This window comes from Kogia breviceps, chromosome 19, assembly GCF_026419965.1.
Source record: "Kogia breviceps isolate mKogBre1 chromosome 19, mKogBre1 haplotype 1, whole genome shotgun sequence".
In the NCBI taxonomy this organism is placed as follows: Eukaryota; Metazoa; Chordata; class Mammalia; order Artiodactyla; family Physeteridae; genus Kogia; species Kogia breviceps.
This window is the reverse complement of record NC_081328.1, coordinates 3,528,615-3,548,371: the sequence shown is the minus strand read 5'-3', so window position 1 is coordinate 3,548,371 and position 19,757 is coordinate 3,528,615. Positions and strand designations below refer to the sequence as shown.

Below are 19,757 nucleotides of genomic sequence, written 5' to 3'. Positions count from 1 at the left end.
AAAACCTAAACCCTCGTTTGTTTATAACATTTCTGGGATGAACACCGACCTTGTGTTCTGATTCTCACCCTGAACACTGTGTGGGAAGCTACAGTTTCTGTGGGTGAACTCAGAACGCAGAAGGACCCCGGCCTCGGTACATCGCGCTTAAAAACTGCAGGTCTTCCCTCATCTCTAACCTGTTACCGGCTTTTCTTTTTTCCTTCCATCTGCCTGTCTTCGAATCAGCCGTCCTGTCGTTTTCACCCCAACACCGCTTTCCCACTCGGATCTGCGGAACTGCATTTATCGGGTATCTGCCCTTCTTGAACACATACTCCAGGTGGCTTTTGAATGATACCGAAAGGGCCACAGACACATAAAATGTGAGAGTAAGACAGGAGAATCGATAGCGGGGCCATAAAATGGAGCCAGGAACTGGCCTAAGAATGTCTCTCAAATGACAGTGGACATGACCCTCAGCTCCACTCAAACAAGCTGTTTGCTCAAAAGAAAGCATGACTGTTCTTGGTACTAAGTTGAGGAGGGGGTTATATAAAGAGGATGCCGTGGGGTAACAGCCACCGATGTGGATAGCGCTCTTATTTTTTTAAAAATTTATTTTACTGAAGTATAATTGATGTACAATGTTGTGTTAATTTCTGCGGTACAGCAAAGTGACTCAGTTATACATATCTATACGTTCTTTTTCATGTTCTTTTCCATGATGGTTTATCACAGGATATGGAATATAGTTCCCCGTGCTCTACAGGAGGACCTTGCTGTTTATCCATTCTATATATAGTAGTTTGCATCTGCTAATCCCGACCTCCCACTCCATCCCCCCCACCCCCTCCCCCTTGGCAACCACAAATCTGTTCTGTACGTCTGTGAGTCTGTTTCTGTTTCGTAGATAAGTTCATTTGTGTCATATTTCAGATTCCACAGATTAGTGATATCATATGATATTTGTCTCTCTTTCTGCCTCACTTCACTTAGTATGATCATCTCTAGGTCCATCCATGTTGCTGCAAGTGACTTTTTTTATGGCTGAGTCCATTGTCTATTACGTACCATATCTTCTTTTGGATAGCACTCCTAAAAAGCACATGGCTAGTCCAGCCTTTTTGGTAAAGGGTAATTTTCTAAAAGCAAAAGGTAAAATCAGGACTCTCACCCAGTTATAATGTTAAGGATTATAGTTCTTTAATGATCACGTTAAGGATTTTATTTTACTGATTATTGGGTTGGCCAAAAAGTTGGTTCGGGTTTTTCCATACGATGTTACAGAAAAAACGGAATGAACTTTTTGGCCAAACCAATATTAATGAGAACCAGACAGATGTTACCATTGGTCCAAAGGAGAAGTCAAAAGAACTTAAGTTTCCTTGACATAAAGGAGCATTGAGATGAATTACAAATAGGTGGAAACTGGCTTTTTCCATGTCGTGGGAGGTGGAGAAGGAAACCCACAGAAGTTCCACCAGAAAGCACTTATGTGAATGCCTATGGTCAAAACTTACATTGCCTTGCTGTGTTGTCGCCTATAATTTACAGAGTTGCAGAATATCTCAAAGGCAATAAAAAGACTAGCTCCAGATAATACACGGCACAGTCTTCCACTGGAGATATCCAGTAATCTTTTCTGCCTATTCCACATTTCTTTACATCTTCTTGTGTCAGCCCTCAGTAGCCTCATGGAATTTATCGTCAGCCAAAAGCCCAGATCTGTTTTAAAATATGCTGCTGGGAAGCACAGTCTCCCCCACCCCTGATACGGCTTGAAGCCACTCACCTCCCACGTTTGATGTGGCTTCTCATTGCCTCTGAGATCAAATCCAAATTCTGTCTGGCATTTGTTCGTTTATTCATTTACCCTTCATTCATCTAAGAGCCATATATTTTTGCTACAGTGCAAATAAGGCAGAGCCCAGTCCTCAGCCCCCTCGAAGTCTATAATAGCAGCTAGGGAAAGGTTATGCGTGTGTGTGTGTGCGCGCGTGCGCGTGCACACGCATATGTGTATTTGCAGGGCGGGTGGTGGTCCTAAGAGGGGAGCAGAATTGCTAGGGCAGCCTGGGGAAGGAATGAGTGCCATAGGAGTGTACTAGAAGGAGGAGGGCTCTGCTTGCCCATGGCTGGGGTGAAGGGTGAAAAAGGAAGGTAGGGGACAGAGCATGTCCTTAGGAAAAAGCAGGGAGACACCTGGGCAGGGAGCTTGAATGTCATGTTCAGCATCGTGAGAAGCTGTGAAGGTTTCTAGATTTGGCTTTTGGGAAGATGTCAGGGAAGCAGGGGTGGAGGGCTGAGCAGAGTAGAAAAGGGAACCGCTCCAGCCTGCTTTCCAATCTTTCTTGCCTTATTTCTCACTGTTCCACAAACAAACAAACAAACTTCAGTCCAAGCCCAATGTTTCAGTCACTGTCTTATGTTCTTTCACTCGGGTATCTTTTGTTCTTGATATCTTCACTTCCACCTGCCCTTGGGACCAGCTCAAGGAAGCTTTAGATGTCCCAAATGACAGGACTTCTGGGTGCTTCTTTTCCACATTTCAATGCAATATGTATTGGCAAACTTACTGGATGTGGAATTTCTCTCTAAATACACAGTAAGCCCCTGGAGGACAAGAATCATCCCCGTGAATGATAGCTACGTGCCATTTCACTGATTCCTTAACCATCCATGAGAGAGACTACGTCCACATTCCTGGTCTGTTTTCTTTTTGAGACCCAGGGGAGAGACATTTGGGGTATCTCACCCCACCATCATTTGATGAATGCAAATGAATTTTAATAACTTAAGCAAAATAATAAGTAAAATGACAATGAATAGACATCAGCTCATTAGAGTCATTTTTTTTTCTTACTGTTGTTAACAGCGACCACTTATCATTTTTTTTTCTTTCCTTATTTTTTTTTTTTTTTTTTTTTTGCGGTACGCGGGCCTCTCACTGTTGCGGCCTCTCCCACTGCGGAGCACAGGCTCCGGACGCGCAGGCGCAGCGGCCACGGCTCAGGGGCCCAGCCGCTCCGCGGCACGTGGGATCCTCCCGGACCGGATCACGAACCCGCGTCCCCTGCATCGGCAGGCGGATTCCCAACCACTGCGCCGCCAGGGAAGCCCCTTATCATTTTGAGAGAAGGCGGTTTATTACCGGCCCCAAGAGGTGGTACATCCAAAGTCCGAAAGTGAGAGGCGCTCGTGGCTGGCTTCTGTTCCACAGGTGAAATAAGGAACTTGTTCTTTGCTGTAGCTTAGCACTCAAGGTCAAGACCTTCTTTGTGTGTACAGCCTAGTAATGTAATTGTGTCCCATAATATAATGGGTAGGATGATACATAAATGTTGCTCTAGAATTAACTACTTTGAACATTGGGATCCTGAGATGGTCACCATTTTCAAACCTGGCCCAAATGGTAATTTATTATCCTAGGTTGCCCCCAGTTCTCTTTACATATTTGCATTGTGACCTCTAGTCATTAGCTTTAAGCACTGCTAGTTCATTTCCTTTCATTCATTCATTTATGGGTTCATTCGGCAGATTATTTTCCAGTGCTTCCTATGCTGGGTGTTTTGCTGGGTTTTGTTCTTGTATTTCTTTTGAAGATAAAAATCTTTACAATTCACCATCCATATAAATACAAAACAAAACATGGCGCGGGCCTTAAGATTCAACCAAACATTTTGTTCTTAGAAATCGTCATTAGGGCTTACAAATAGTTACAAGGTTAGTTTTTCACCGGGGCTAATGCAGGGTAAAAGGCTAATCTTGCTAGTAATTCTTAGCAGTCCTCTCACTACCCACTTGGTTATTTGATCTCCCTGGCGCTTACAGTTTTGTTCCCTTGTGCGAGTTGTGGAGTGGGGGGAGGGAGTGCTTTGTCTCAGGCACAGAAGAATCGCTGGAAATTTTAAGACTCACCGTCTATCAGGAAGTTCTCATAGAATTTGAACCATCTTGATGAGACATGCTCAATTAATACAGAACACTTGAGCAGAGCTTCAGCCTCCAAGACTTTCCATCTGTCCTATCTTTGGACATGAAACACACAAGCAAGTTGGACTTTATATAGTAATCTGTTACAGATGCACTGAGTTTTTATAAAAAAAATAGTGACCGTGATAATGAATGGATGCGACTTTCTCCTCCTGAAAACTGGCTCTGGAAAGCTTCCGTACTTCACAAGCTGAGAATCCCCAAAAGGGTAGAGAGAGAGCACTTTGATGGATGTCTTTATTTTATTTTTTTTTATAATTTTATTTATTTATTATTTATTTATTTATTTTGGCTGCGTTGGGTCCTTGTTTCTGCACACGGGCTTTCTCTAGTTGCGGCGAGCGGGGGCTACTCTTCGTTGTGGTGCGTGGGCTTCTCATTGCGGCGGCTTCTCTTGTCGCGGAGCACGGGCTCTAGGCGTGCGGGCTTCAGTAGTTGTGGCGCACGGGTTTAGTTGCTACGCGGCATGTGGGATCTTCCCGGACCAGGGCTTGAACCTGTGTCCCCTGCATTGGGAGGCGGATTCTTAACCACTGCGCCACCAGGGAAGTCCTGATGGGTGTCTTCAGAGTTTCCATCGGCCTTGCCATGTCACTTCCTTTCTCTAGACACCTTCGGATCGATCAGCTTCAAGCACTAGGTCAGACCAACTGGGAAGAAATAATTGCTGCTGATTATCGGCGTGCAAATAAGAAACTGCAGGCTTTTCTTTGTCAGCAGTGTCTCCAGGTTTATACACTCCCAAGGATGTTCTCTAGAAAGTACCTCTTTTCTTCTCTAAAATGTTCTCGAGCTATTTAAAGCCTGTGATAAGGGAAGTTTATTTGCTCTCCTTTCCCTTCAGTTTAGCTTAACTCAGACTTACGTCTGGGGTTTTTATTGACCTAATTTACTTTATACTTTATATCAACTTTTCAACTGATAACCGTAAAGTGGAGTTCTGTTTGTAAAGTAGAAGGGGAGCAGGGAGAGGGATGGAGCCATTGTCTTGGACTTCAGTCGAGGGCTGCCTGGGATTTCTCTCTCATCCCACACTCCACTGTCCCTGCAGTCAGGAGGCAGGAAGGTAATGGGTTATATCAACTCTTCATTCTGGGAATCTGGTTTCAGCAGTTGGGTTGTTTCTTTTCATCAGCCAGAGATGGACCCCTGCCCCTAAACGGGCTGTTTTACTTCATGTAAACCTCATTCTCTGCCATGGAAAGAAAGTAAGAAAGAAAGAGAGAGAGAGAGAGAGAAGGAGGAAGGAAGGAAGGAGAGAAGGAAAGAAAGCGAGAAAGAAGGAAGGAAGCAAAGAAAGAGAGAGAGAGAGAAAGAACCCTCCAAAGTATGATGTGTTCATATGAAAGACTGCCTCATTTCCTGCTCCTCTTTGGCTTGGATCATCACATCACATCCGTTCAGCGATGTCAACCCAAGAACGGGAGTTTGGTTTCTCTTGGTCTCCAAGGTCCTACCAGGGAACTAAGAAGGAAGGTCCAAACTTGGGATCCTTCCTAGCACAAGTGAAGAATTTCAGGAAAGGGAGACTCTTTCAAATATTTGTTTTACAGGAGACTTTGTTTGAATTTAAGAACCAATGTGGAATTTCTTTTTCCTTAGCAATATTTCCCTAGAAATATCCCTACTATTTAGGGCCATAAGTCAAAGGAGATAATGAAGAGGGGACATAAGTGGGGTTCATTCCACCTTATCCATAGGAAGGGTTTTGCTGCTTTAAGAGCTTATTCACATATGAACTACATTTGAGTCTCATCTTTTTTTTTTTAAAGCAGGACAAATATCTCCATTTTACAAATGCAGAGAGACAGCTCAGAGATGTTAGGCAACTTGCCTGAAGACACACAGCCTGACCTTGAACCCTACTTTCCTTTCTATTCCATCAGGCACCAGGTTGCCTAGCGAGTGAGTGCCTAGTTTTAGGATACCCTTGACATTGACTTCCACCTGAATTGCACTCTTGGGGTTGATCTGTACCCCCAAGGTACACTTTGAAGTACACTTTGTACCAATTCAGTCATCGAATATTTATATAGGTTCTCCTTTACCAATTGTGCCAACCTATGGCTGGCTGGAGGAGGAGGGGGTGGCATGAGGGTGGGGAGGGAGAGATGGAGATTGTAAGGGTCCCCGTACAGAATTTTAGAGCCTAAGAACACCCTTTTAAACCAATCCATTATTTTTTTAAAATATTCATTTTGTTTATTATTTTTTATTTTTTGGCTGCATTGGGTCTTAGTTGTGATATGCAGGCTCTTCTGTTGCGGCGCGCGGGCGTCTCTCTAGTTGCGGGCTGCAGAGCGCATGGGCTCTGTAGTCTGTGGCACTCGGGCTCTCTAGTTGAGGCGTGAGAGCTTAGTAGTTGTGGCGCATGGGCTCAGTTGCCCCGTGGCACATGGGAACTTAGTTCCCCGACCAAGGATCGAACCCATGTCCCCTGCATTGGAAGGCAGATTCTTTACCACTGCACCACCAGGGAAGTCCCCCAATCCATTAATTTTTATACACAGGAAACTGAGCCCAAAGCTTTGGGTGCCTCGTCTGAGGTCTAAGGCTCTTGTCAATGGCAGGGCAGGAACCAGAGCCCTGCCCAGTGCCCACTAGGCTTTCTCTGGCCTGGAAGTCCCCTCCCCTTGCCCTGGGAGAAGCGGGGGGGCAGGGGGGCGGCGCTTCCCTAGCGGGGAAGTGATTTTCATCCACGCTGTGTTGAGGGGCCTGTGGAACGGCTCAGGAGCTCTGGAGTTAAGGGCCTGTTTACAAACATTCGCACCTCGTTGCCTTGGCACAGGCCAGGCAGCCTTTCTTGGAATGAAGCAGGGAGCTGGGAGAGGGTTTACCGGAGCCTGTGACACATACCAGCCAGTGTCACAGCCTGACGGCTGGCCCTTTGTTGCCTGGGAGGTAACCCAGGCAGAGCTGGGGCTCCCACCGCCCCAGGGAAAAGGAGCCGGTTCCAGACGGGAAGCCCGCGCTGATCAGAGTTCATCTCTGATGAGCAGGTCAGGTCTACACAGAGAAGAATCTGCCAAAGCAGGAAAGAGCAGAACTGCTTCAGCGGCAGCCTTCCGCCTCTGCACCTGGTGCCCTCCTCGCCCCTCTCTGGGTCCTCTGCTCTACCCAGCCTCCGCCCAGTGGCAGGGCTGATTTTACTTTCGAGAGAGTGTACTTCCCAGAAAACTTCTTTTCTTTCTTTCTATTGATGAAAAACATTTTTTTTTTCTTTTTTTTTTTTTTTCCAGGAAACGGGACACAGATTACTCTGATTTCACATGATTTGTACCCGCACCCAGTGAGGTCCAATAAACATGAGCAACGCCCCGCAGAGCGCAGACACAAAAGGCTATTAGCTTTTAATTGAAACCCTCCCTCCACCCCCCCCAGCCCCCCAGCCCCCTCCAGGAACAGGAACTCAGGCCTTTGTGAAGCAGGGTCTATAACAGAGGACTCTGCCGAAATGAAAGGAATCTTGAGTTGACCCAGAGGACTGAGATGCTCTTTTGAGCCCCACCCCCTTATGGCATTCAAAGGCTTTTCATTTTCTGAGCAGTATTGAAATTCTAGGACAATAGAGGCCAAATCCTTGCAGTGGGGTTGGGGGCTGGGAGGGGAGAAAGGAGAGAGGGTTGGCCAAGGAGGAGAACCGGGGGAGTCCATCCTTTGTTATTTTTCTTCTTTCCTACCCATTACCTTAAAAAAAGAGAAAAAAAGAAGAAGAAAGAAAGTAAAAAGACCCAGTAAACTTTATAATGAATAATGACATCACTTCCGGGAGCCCGGCTGCTCCTGGGGCCCAGAGAGACCCGGAGAGCAACAGACTATTTACAATTTCATTTTAAATTATTTGAAACCTTCCCAGAGGAGTTCTTTGATATGCAAACATCTCGGCCAAATGGAGATAATCATTTATGGAGATGTGGCCCTTTGAAGGGGAGCTCCGATCCGGTGGGCTCAGAGACTCCCTACAAAGGAAGAAGGTTCCAGATAAGAAGGGGCTGAGCTGATCCACATCTTCCTCCGCCCCCCACCCCCACTCCTCCCCTGGGAAGAAAACTGCTTTAAAGAAGAAACTTCCCAGGGTTACAACTTACAGCTCGAGTTACAAGTCTCAGGAGCCGCCGGTGTCTCCTTGTCCGCAGTCAAGTTTACAGGAAGAGTTCCTTTCTCATCCCTGGGTGTCTCATCTTTCGGCCGGGATGGAAGCTACAAGGCTGGACCTTTGTCTTTGCCCCCACCTCCCCCCGAAGTCCACTGTAATTTATAAGGTCACCAGGTAGAAAGGCACCGCCCCGGGGAAGAGTTGAGGAGGGTGTTGGGGGCCGGTAGATGGGCCTCCAGAAAAGGTGACAGGCGGGCGGCCTCGTGCTGTCGTGCCGAGTACAACCGCCTCCAGAAAAGGTGACAGACACCAGCTTCCCGCACGCTTGTCGCTACAGAAACCCCTCTGATTAGGTCTCGAATGTCCCTGGGGACTCCAGAGCACCCGCCAGCTTCTGGGGACATGTGCCCTCGCACTCAGCTAAGCTCAGCCTAACTGCCTCCCCTGGGGACCAGGCAGCATGGCCAGGCCTCTGGACGAGGCAAGGATGAGGGAGGGGCTTGGGCAGCCGAGCAGCCAGATCCCAGTAACCCAAGGGCACCCTTTCGGCAAAGAAGCCTTGTTATTTTCTGTTCATTTTCTGAGTTTTTCTGGCATGTATTTTCAAGGCAGGACATTGGCTGTTTAGTCCGTGATCCCGCCTGCCACGGGTTAAGCTGTGCTACCTTTGACAGCCCTCAGTGTTCCCTGGGAGGAAAGGGTCTTCTTTCTTCCTGAGTGGTCACAGGTGACGAAGGCACGGGTGCCGTGCTCCCAGCATCCCAGGGAGAGCCCTCGACGGGAGCCGCAGAGGAAGGGGAGGGTCAGGAAAGGGTCCCGCTGAGCGAGCTGCGCCTGCGCTTGAGGCCCGGGCTGAGGGTGCGAGGGTGTGCGACCCCATTCTTCCCGAGGAGGAAGCCATGCTTCACGGACAGACAGGAGGCCAAGGAGAGATGGGATCTCAGGGTTGTTCGGGGTTGCCGGGTTTTTTTTTTTTTTAAGCAGATTTTATTTATTTATTTTTTTAGAGCAGTTTTAGGGTCGCCGCAAAATCAAGCAGAAAGCTCAAAGTCCCAGAACCCGAGCACCGGAGCATGAATTTGGGGTTCAACCACATTCCCATAGGCCTCCTGCCCCCCCCATCAGAGTGGTCCCCTGGTTGCGACGAGCTTACACCGAGACATCAGTCATCATCGCCCCAAGTCCATAGTTTACAGCAGGGCCCACCCTTGGAGATGTCTGTTCTGTGGGCTTGATAAACGCACAATGACACGTGTATCCGTCATGACGGTGTCACTCGGTGTTTTCAGCGCCCTAAAAATCTTCTGTGCTCTACCTGTTCAGCCCCACCTCTCCCTGCATCTCTGGGGATCCCAATGTTTTTGAGTTTTGCTGCTGATACTTGCGGGTTTACCAGCTGCTCCAAAAAAAGGGGGGGGGCATCCTTATGCCCCACGTGGATTTCGGACTGTGGAGGTTTATTTATTTAGTTGTTTCCAGGGGGTGGGGAGGAGAGGTGTCACCTTCCTAGAAATCCTGATTCTTCTGTGTGTACAGGTCTCTCCTGGCTGCTCTGTTGTTGTTTGAATTCTCAGGGGCTGGGCGTGACTCAAATCCTGCCTTGGATTAGCGGAACAACTTTTGTTCTGTTCACAGTATTTTCTCGATTTTTTTTCACCATGGGGGTCTCTGTCCCCACCCAACACCCCCAGTAGGTGCACATGGCCTCCGCAGAATTAAGTGGCTGAAGTGCACGGCAGCTGCCAGGTCCACAGGTGCCCCAGGGGACGATTTCCGGTCTGGCTGCAGGTGGGCGTCGTGGGAGAGACTCCTGGGATGGGACCCCACCCCCACGGGCCTGATTTGGTGGGTCTGGGGCTGGGCCCAGGCGTCCAATTCCTGGCACCCTTGGCATCCAGCGTGAATCTGGTGGCCACTGACAGGCACTTCACTGTCCTGTGAATTTCATGAAACACGTTGAAAGCCTGAAACGCCCCCTGCAAACCCACCAGTTTCCCACGTTCCTGCTCCGTGGCCCAGCTCCGTGGGGGCCCTGCTGCTCCCGGAAGGTCACCGGGCTGGTCATCCCCGGGCCTGAATGTCGTGAGCATCACCGGACACCTCTGCTCGGTGTCTCCTCGGCTTGTCCCAGGGGAAGCGTCTGCTGCGTGTGAGCATGCGTCTTCTTGAGACTTGCACCCCCCCCCCCCGCTGTCTTCACGAGCACCCATGGGGGACGTGCCGGGTGTTGAAGAGGTGTCCCTTCCCGCCCACGTGGTGGAGGAGGGGAGATGGGGGCTGAACTGCTGCCACCTCCGTCCTGACCTCCCGGCCCCTTCCTATGCAGTGTTACCCTGAGATATCCATTGTTTCCAAATCTGACTGCTCTTTGAACAATCGTGATGGTAGTCGTGTGATTCTGGCCCTGGAATACCTATTATTAAGATGCTAATCTCTGGGGGCTTCCCCGGTGGCGCAGCGGTTGAGAGTCCGCCTGCCGATGCAGGGGACGCGGGTTCGTGCCCCGGTCCGGGAAGATCCCACGTGCCGCGGAGCGGCTGGGCCCGTGAGCTGTGGCCGCTGCGCCTGCGCGTCCGGAGCCCGTGCTCCGCAACGGGAGAGGCCACAGCGGTGAGAGGCCGTGAATTTAAAAAAAAAAAAAAAGATGCTAATCTCTGAATGAGAAGAAAAAATACAGGTTATCTCTTTAGAGAGGGGACAGGTGTGTGGCTCTTTGTAAATTTCATCACAGTAAGAGAAACAAAGAAGGCTGGGGCCGCGGTTGTGATCAGGGCCGTCAGAGGACCTGGCTCTGGGTCTCAGCTCTCGGCCCGGAGGCCGGTGACCCTCGGCGTCAGCCCCAGCTCCTTCCTCAGTAAGTTGGGGCCTGGCAGCGCCTCCTCAAAGGCTGGTGCGAGGGGCTAGGTCAGATGGTGTGTGTGAGAGTTTGTCTGGAAGCCCCGGAGTTTGGGAAACTGGCTTTCCTGGCGAGCTGCTCGGTTAAGCCGCAGCTCCCTGCCGGCTCAGGAGGCCAGCCTGGGGCTGGAGCCGCCTCTGGAGGGGTGGGCGCGCAGGGTCCACGTGAGGGGGTCACCCTCGGCCACGCCCTTTCTGCTCCGAGCCACTGCACTGCTCTGAGAGGTCCTGAGTGTTGGGCCAGGAGAGCCCGGCCAGTGAAGGGCGGGCGGGCGGAAGCTGGGCCGGAGAAGTGATCGGCGAGGGCTTTGCTCCGGGGCTCGGTGGCTGCGGTGGGAGAAGAGCGGATAAGGCGAGAAAGGTGACTTGCCTGTAACTGCCCGGAAGGCTCTGCCAGGAGCTCTCCTCACACTTCTCGGGCCGTGCTGTGTTCCCCACTGGATGGACCCACAGGGCTGTGCTGGGGAGATGCCGAGCTCTGTCTGAGCCCAGGGCCTGGGCAGGGGAGGAAGAATAGTTTTCCCTCCACCCCTCTAGAGCTGAGGCCCCTCACTCCCTGTAATAAAAGACAGTCAACACAGAAGAACAAACAAGTGTAATAACATGTGTACCTCCTGTGTATGTGGGAGAGACCCGGGAAACGTGAGCAACTCTTAGAAATGGCCCAAGCGGCCATGTTAAACACCATCTGCAGCTGAAGACCAAACAAGATTTTGGAGGGCGGAGGCCAGTTCTGGGAGGTGGTGGGGAAAAGCCCGGTAGATGAGGGTACAGTTGTTAGGCAGATTTAACTCCATGGATATGAGTTTCTAGAGATGTACCTGTTCTTCTCTTCCTGGTACACAGAGGAAGACGCTCTTACATTTCCCTTATAAATGTACATTTCTCTTACTAAAGGGTAACTTTGACTGGTTTTCAGAGCTTTTCTACGTCTGCTGTTTCTTAAAAATAATCAGCCTAAAATAACCCTTATGCCAAAGAGACATATTTCGGGTGGCATATTCTGCTCCCCCCCCCCGCCACGGAAGTGCCCCCGGAAACCAGCAGAAGCGTTCAGAAGGCACCCGCCGAAATGACAGAGAACCCCGTGGCCGCGCTCACCCATCAGCCCCGTGGTGTCTGCACCAAGTACGCCCCGAGGAGAGCGACCATGGAGCCTGCAGTGGTCGGGGGCTGAGGCTTGGCGTCAGCAAGTCCCCCGGCTGTTATTTGATAACCAGAGAAAGTCTGAGTGCTTTCCGACATGTGTGTGCCAGCTCTGGACCATCGTGGGGAGACGGGGTCCCTTGGAGCTGGTACGCCCGGGGGGCGAGGGTGACCGGTGGCTGGTCCAACCCAAGAACCTGCCCACGCTCACGGATCCTTTATTCATGGCCGAGGAGGCTGTGCCGCTGGACCGGAGGACGCGGAGGGTTTCCCATTCCTTTTCTGCGAGTCCTGGTACGTGCTTTCTTATTTGGCCATTTTGTCCCATGACCACCAGGCCCTTGTTTCAGGACGTCGAGGGGACGCAGGCAGCAAAAGTTCAGAGATGGTTCCGGAACCCAGGCAGGCTGAGAGCCGTGTCCGCTGTTCCTGCAGCTTTACTGCTCCCGGGGGCCGCCCCCATGGCCCCTCTGTGGGGTAGATCCGAGGGAGAGACCAGTCTCCGTGTGCAGACCTTGCTTCCCTACACCCTTTCCCGGACGCTGTCAACAGAAGGGAATTGACAGCATTTCCTGGGCACCCAGGCTTGGTCCCAAAGCAGTGCCACAGCCCTCCCAGAAACCCTGGGTGGCGGGCCTTATCCTTTTTCTCACAGATGAAGTGAGAAAACTGAGGCATGAACAGGTGAGGGGTGCTGAGACTCAGACCGGACGCTGGACTTCAGCGCCCACGCCAGGTCAGACGGACCCTCGGAGGACAGACCCCAAACCCGCTCCGTCTCCCCTGGCCCTGGAGCACTTGGCGGGTTGGGTCTCCTTCAGGCATAGCGGTGTAGCACTCGGATTCTGAATATTAAACCCTTTCTTGTAGATTCAGTCTAGGTACAAATGGCTGAACACTGGAAACAACTTGGACTTGATCGAACTCGACCTGCTTTTTTTTTTTTTTTTTTTTTGCGGTACGCGGGCCTCTCACTGTTGCGGCCTCTCCCGTTGCGGAGCACAGGCTCTGGACGCGCAGGCGCAGCGGCCACGGCTCACGGGCCCAGCCACTCCGCGGCACGTGGGATCCTCCCGGGCGTCCCCCGCATCGGCAGGTGGACTCCCAACCACTGCGCCACCAGGGAGGCCCGGGCTGCTTTTGAGTGAAATGCAAAATAAGTTGAGAGCCGGGCCCCTCTTTAGTCCTCATCACGTGAGCCTGATGACACGGCTACGTTCGTCTAAGTGGTTAATCGGCAAAGTGGGTCAATCCCGCTTTAGCTTAAGCCGGGGGCAGCTGCAGGGCTGCAAGGCAGCCCTTCGGGGAGAGGCCTGCTTCCTCTAACTTGCTAAGAAGGAGGGGCCCGTTGCCCTTCCCGCCTCTTGCAATAGACTTTATGTCGCCATTTCTATAAATGTCTCCCTAGAGGGATTTTGGTCTCAGTAGATTAGGGATGGTTTGAAGCTGGAAGTTCAGAGTGTCCTACTGAGAGGTAAATATTTGGTCAGAAACGAGGTGGAAATTGTCTTTTTTCCAATTCCTGGGAAATCAGGCTGCAATCAATCAGAAATCTCTACCCCATAGCCAATGGAAGATTGTACATCTGTGACCACTACTTCGTGTCCGCTTAGGTAGCCCGCCTCCTTCTGATGTACACGCCAACGTGTACACACGCGTGCGCAGCATGGTCCCCCCGTGTGCCACCAACGGTGCACCGAGCACGGCCATAATGATCATAACAACGGAGGAGTAGCCGCAGCTAGTGAATATCGAATACATACCGCATGCCAGGCGCATTCAAGGCATATGATGATCATTAATTGTCTTAATCCCTCATTCAACTCCCATAAGGCTGTGGTATTTATCATCTTTATTCTTACAGCTGAGGAGAGAAGGCCAGAAAGTGAGTTGCTGAAAATGAGACAGCTTATAAGTGACCGAACTGGGATTCGAACCCAGGCGGTCTGATGTCCAAGCCCACAGTGCTTGAACGTTAAGCTAAATGCTTCCATCTTACAAACCCTGCAACAACCGAAAGCAGTGGGTGGAAGCCATTCCCGTCTCACACATTCGGATGCTGAAACTCAGGGAGCAAATCAGACGCAGTCTCACATCATTGATTCCTGTGCTAATAATCACCACACAGGACTGCCTTTTGGTCCAAATATCATGTCCTGTCTTTCCTGTAGGCTATAGCAGTGTTGCCTACGTAGTTACGTTTAAAGTATGCTAAGAAAGATATCATACAAGTCTCCCTGCCTGTGCCAGGCACTTTACTAAGCTGTTGAGGTATATTAATATGCTTAATCGTCACAACGACCGTAGGAGATCGGTAGCGTTATTACTTCCCATTAAGTACATCCGCGAGGAACCAGGGGTGCACAGCCTTGCGTCCGGGCGACCTCTCCGCGATCACGGTCACACATCTAGTAAGGGGAGCAGTTGGTATCTCAACTCCGGCTCCGGGTCTAGAAGAGCCCCCCCCCCGTCCTGGGAAGGCACGCGGGTTTTCAGGCTCTAACGTGCCTCTCTGCTCCGCCCAGGGACCTGATGCCGAGGACCCTGGAGGGGCAGATCACCATGGAGAAGACGCCCAGCTACTTCGTGACGCGCGAGGCGCCCGCGCGCATCTCGGCCATGTCCAAGGACACCAAGCTCCTGGTGGTGGTGCGGGACCCGGTGACCAGGGCCGTGTCGGACTACACGCAGACGCTGTCCAAGCGGCCCGACATCCCCAGCTTCGAGAGCCTGGCCTTCAGGAACCGGACGGCGGGCCTCGTGGACCGCGCGTGGAGCGCCATCCAGATCGGCCTGTACGCCGAGCACCTGCAGCGCTGGCTGCGCCACTTCCCCGCCCGCCAGCTGCTCTTCGTGAGCGGCGAGCGGCTGGTGCGCGACCCGGCCGGCGAGCTGGGCCGCGTGCAGGACTTCCTGGGCCTCAAGCGCATCATCTCCGACAAGCACTTCTACTTCAACCAGACCAAGGGCTTCCCCTGCCTCAAGAAGGCCGAGGGCAGCGGCCGCCCTCACTGCCTGGGCAAGACCAAGGGCAGGCCCCACCCCGAGATCGACGGCCGCGTCCTGCGGCGGCTGCGCGACTTCTACCGGCCCTTCAACCGCAAGTTCTACCAGATGACGGGCCACGACTTCGGCTGGGACTGATCTGACCCTCCCGCCCCACCCCCTCCCCTACCCGGGGCTTAGGAAATATTGAGAGAGATTATATGTATGTAAAATGTACAGAAATCTATTTTATAATAATTTATTTTTAATTCATAAGCGATTAATTCACTAAGCTGCCTAGCCACGCTCTTTAGAGAGTCACATAATCTGTTAACATTCCAAAGTGTTTCTGATATTTTCTCCTTGTCTTCACAATGGACGGTGCTTCCCTTTGTTTTTTTCTTTCTTTCTACCCATTGTATTTAAAAAGAAGAAAAGCACAACTGGAGATTTTTGTTGTTACGGGTATGCAGCCTTCGATCGCGGTCTGGATACGCTTGCCCACCTCCTCATACGGAAGCTTCCATCTCCCTTCCTGCCTGGGCACCTCTGGGGGCTCTGAGCTGCCAGACCTTCACACAGCAGCTTCCCCGCCGACGTGCTGACACGTCCAAGGGCGGAGACTCCAAACCACAGCGCTAGGTTTCCCCCCCCCACCAAGTCCTCTCCGCCCACGGGGCAAATCACTACCTTGGCAGGGACATCCACGGCCTTTTAGAGTCCGCCTGTCAGGGCCCTTGACTTTGCCTTTTGATTCCGAAGGATGCCCCTGCCTCACCTTCTGCCCCGTCCCTGGTTCCATAACCGGCTTGAAGTGTATGCAAATACCAGTCCCCACTTCTGCAGGTCCCGCGTGTGAGATGCTCAGCTGCTGCTTTAGAAATAAAGACGATCCCTTCTCATGTGCATGCGAGTGCATCGTGTTCCGTTCTCCAGGCAGACGGCTCTGCTTTGACACACCAAAGAATCCCCTAGGCTAGCAGAACCACCGGATCGAACCAGGGGTGCGGGGTGTCGAGACCTGAAGGGGTCAGGTTCCTCCCACGCCACCTGAGTCTACCAAGGTGCCACTAGGTGCAGAGCCAGCCCCTGTTTGGTGTCTGGAACTCCCCTCCCTGGAATTTCCTAGCTCATCTCAGACACCACGGTCTGTAGCCAACAGCCAAACAGCGAGAACCAGGAGAGGCTCTTGTAAAAAGAGGCTGGGAACGCTGGCCCGTGTCGCCCATAAGCGCTCGAGCCTGTGCCGCTGCCTCTTGTTTTAGCCAGGCCCTGGCAGAAGGGGTGCCAGCACTGTTGCTGCTGATGCGGAAGGCTCCCCCCTACCTCTTCGTGGAGGGGGGCAGTGGAGGGGTCATTTGTGATGACCAGCTAGTGGCAGTCGGGTAAGCGTATAGCAATATCAGAGAATTGTCATTTGTGTTACACTTTCACTAAGGAATATATGGGAAGATAGTGTCAAAATGGTCGGGTTGTGATATTTACAAAGGACACTTTGGTATGTTCTATGGGCTAACTCGCTCGCCAGTAAAAAAAAAAAAAAACACTGGTCTTTAAGGGATGTCTTATTGACCATCTGGTCTGCCTTTGCCCACAGGTTTTAGCTCCGACGTAGCTAGTTCGTGCTTTGCTGCAAAGCTAAGGTGTAGGAGGGCGGGCACGGAGCCGTGGAGGCGGGAGCTCTGTGCACCCCTGAGACGCCGTGTGCATTTCATAGCTTTGTTACTGCCTCTACCAAGCCGTGTAGAACCTGCACTTAGGGGGATGCCCATAATCACGGCATGGCTCTTCCCCTCTTGCTGCTTGGGTGTCAAAGACATCTTCATAAGGGTGCTAATTGATCGTGCATGTCTCCAATCAGAAGGCTCGTTAGAAACAAAACTGGGGACACTGCTTTTCCGTTACAGCCTAACATCGCTTAAAGTCAAAGCCAGCCCACGTCTGCCACCTGATCCTGCCCTGTCCGCTTTCTGTCCACTCTCGTGCTCTGACATGGTGTGTGATGTCAACTTGCAAAAAAATTCAGAGAAGCGTTTGCCACAAAGCAGTGGGGAAATGCACGTGAACTTTTCCTTCCCCTCCAGGTCCCTGCTTGTCTTTCTAAGCGGGACCATTTTCGATTAAGTTGTTTATTCCCTGCCTTAAAACTGAAACAGGAAATCCTCAGAGAGAAGGAGGGTCATTTAGTCATGAACACTGAAGTGAGTCAAGATTCTATTCTGGGTCAAATCCTTGAATCCAAACAGATGTGGATAATTAGCACTGAAGGACCAGAGCAAGTTTTTCTGTGGAAGACAAATAAATCTGACTTCCTGTGCATCTCTTCTGAGGAGTCTGACGGCTCCTGACTCAGCATCGGCCCCAAGGTTACACCCCAGCGCATGATACTTACTACAGGGCCCACGTGTCTTCCTCCTGGAGAAGTTGGGCCGTACGTAAAATTAGGCCTTGACTTTCTTCCTGTTCTAGTCGTCTGCACGGCCACGACTTAACCTTTTGGCCGCCAAAAGACAAACACCACTTCTGGTTTGGCAATTTGTCCTAACACGTTTTGGTTCTCTTCCGCATGACAGGAAAAGCTCTGATATTCGTGGGGTACTTTATGCCGCTCAGTTTGTTTAAAAACAAACAAAAAGGTTAACAAAAAATTTGGAGGTGGTTGTTGTTCCTGTCGAGCCCACGCTGTCTTTGAGGTGTTCGTACTTGGTAAGTGGTACCTGGAAGGGTGTTTGGGTGTAGTAACTGCATCATAAGCGTGTCATCGGAAGTTGAAGGGAGAGAAGTCGTCTTCTTCATGGGATCCTCCTACGAAGTCATTTCGAGTGACAGGTACCTTATAGGCCTTTGGAGAAACACAGTTTCAGATCCTACCAGGATATTTTCATGAGAAGGGAAAATGGAAGGTTCCGCTAAACTAGAAACACGTAGTGTCTGAAATGCTGACATGGAAGTCAATGTCCTTCTTCTTTTCAGTTGATCAAGAAAGATGGTCAGTAAAACTTCAAGGTGTGGTTAGATTTTTTTTTTTTCACTTTTGTAACATTAATTTATGACTGAGTTTCATTCAGCCCAGGCATCTGGAATACTGCAGATTGTAGCAGTGTGTCCTCTATAACCTGGATGTTAGAATAACCAATATGTACAAAAAGAAAAAAAAAATTAATCAAGTATTTTGTCCTATGTATAACACACATTAATTTTACACAGAGAAAGATGTTTCTAGGAAAATGAAATTCTGGTAATTCGTACTATTTCTTTTTATGAACAAATAAAATATATTTTACCAACTTGTGGGTAATTCTGTGTTTTATTATATGTTGTGGATGGCCAAGGAGATGGTATCTGATTGAATAACTAATCACACGCGTGCAACACACACACAAAGGTGTTCCAAAGGCTGCCGATCTTTCGTATTTTAAAAGATTTGATCCAAAATCCAAATAGTCTGCAAGTATTTGGGGTGGATTTTTTGTAAATGACTCTGAAGCCTGCCAGATCGGTGAGCGGTCTCCTGCCCTCTGGAGACTGTCCATGGGACCCCAAGAACACCACGTGCTACAACTTCAGTGCCTCGGGGTCTGGCCAAGGGTGGGTGTGAGGGGCTGTCATGCGTGGGCATGTGTCACACTATGGGTGCCATGTAGCAGGGCACTGTTGCCTGGGTGATTTGGGGAAAGGTAGCATTCCCTTCTCACATTTTCAGTGTGTTCTCACGTCAGTCATTTGGAGTTCCTTGTCGTTGGGACGGAGTGGAAAAGGGTTTGGACAAGAGGGCATTTCCGTATCTGTTTTCTCTTGACATAGCACACCACCTGCACCATGATGGATTATTATGTACTACTTTAAACATACCATACGATTCATTCTTTTACCTAATTGTTTTTCAATTTTCAGTTGAGATTTATTTTCATTTGGCACACCTCTGGTTGCGTTTTAAAGTAGCTGACACTAAATTGATACATTAAGGCTCAAACTCAAGAGTTCTGACTTCTTTTTTTTTTTTTTTTTTTTTTTTTTTTTTGCGGTACGCGGGCCTCTCACTGTTGTGGCCTCTCCCGCTGCAGAGCACAGGCTCCGGACGCGCAGGCTCAGCGGCCATGGCTCACGGGCCCAGCCGCTCCACGGCACGTGGGATCTTCCCGGACCGGGGCACGAACCCGCGTCCCCTGCATCGGCAGGCGGACTCTCAACCACTGCGCCACCAGGGAAACCCTTTTTTTTTTTTCTTTTTTATATACCACTTTATTGAGGTGAGATTGGCATACAAAAAGTGTACATATTTAGTGTATACCACTGGATGAGTTTGGTAATAATTATACACCCATGAAACCGATGCCACCATCAAGGCCATAAACGTACGCATCACCTTCAAAAGTTTCCTCCCACCATTTTTATTTACTTTTTTTGTGGTAAGAAGATTTTACACAAGATCCACCCACTCAGCAAAATTTTAAGTATTCAACATAGTATTGTTATCTGTAGACACTGTGGTGTATAGTAGGTGTCTAGGACTTAATTCATTTTATATAACTGAAACTTTTATTCAATTTAAAAAGGAAACATATTACAGTTTTAGGTAAACAGCCATTATCTCTTGCCATAAAGAGGAGGTAATAATAAAAAACATAAATACGGTGAAAACAAAGAGACGCCAGCAATT

General features: G+C 50.1%; 1 protein-coding gene across 1 annotated transcript in view; it reads left to right on the top strand.

Annotated features, from left to right (window-relative positions):
• LOC131746811 (heparan sulfate glucosamine 3-O-sulfotransferase 3B1) overlaps window positions 1-18,382 on the top strand; it is a 40,434-nt gene extending 22,052 nt beyond the window's left edge. The window contains exon 2 of the mRNA XM_059048521.2: window positions 14,638-18,382. Within this exon, the coding sequence (XP_058904504.1) occupies window positions 14,638-15,256 (619 nt within the window). The 3' untranslated portion in view covers window positions 15,257-18,382. The remainder of the gene's footprint in view (window positions 1-14,637) is intronic.
• Window positions 18,383-19,757: the final 1,375 nt, after the last annotated feature.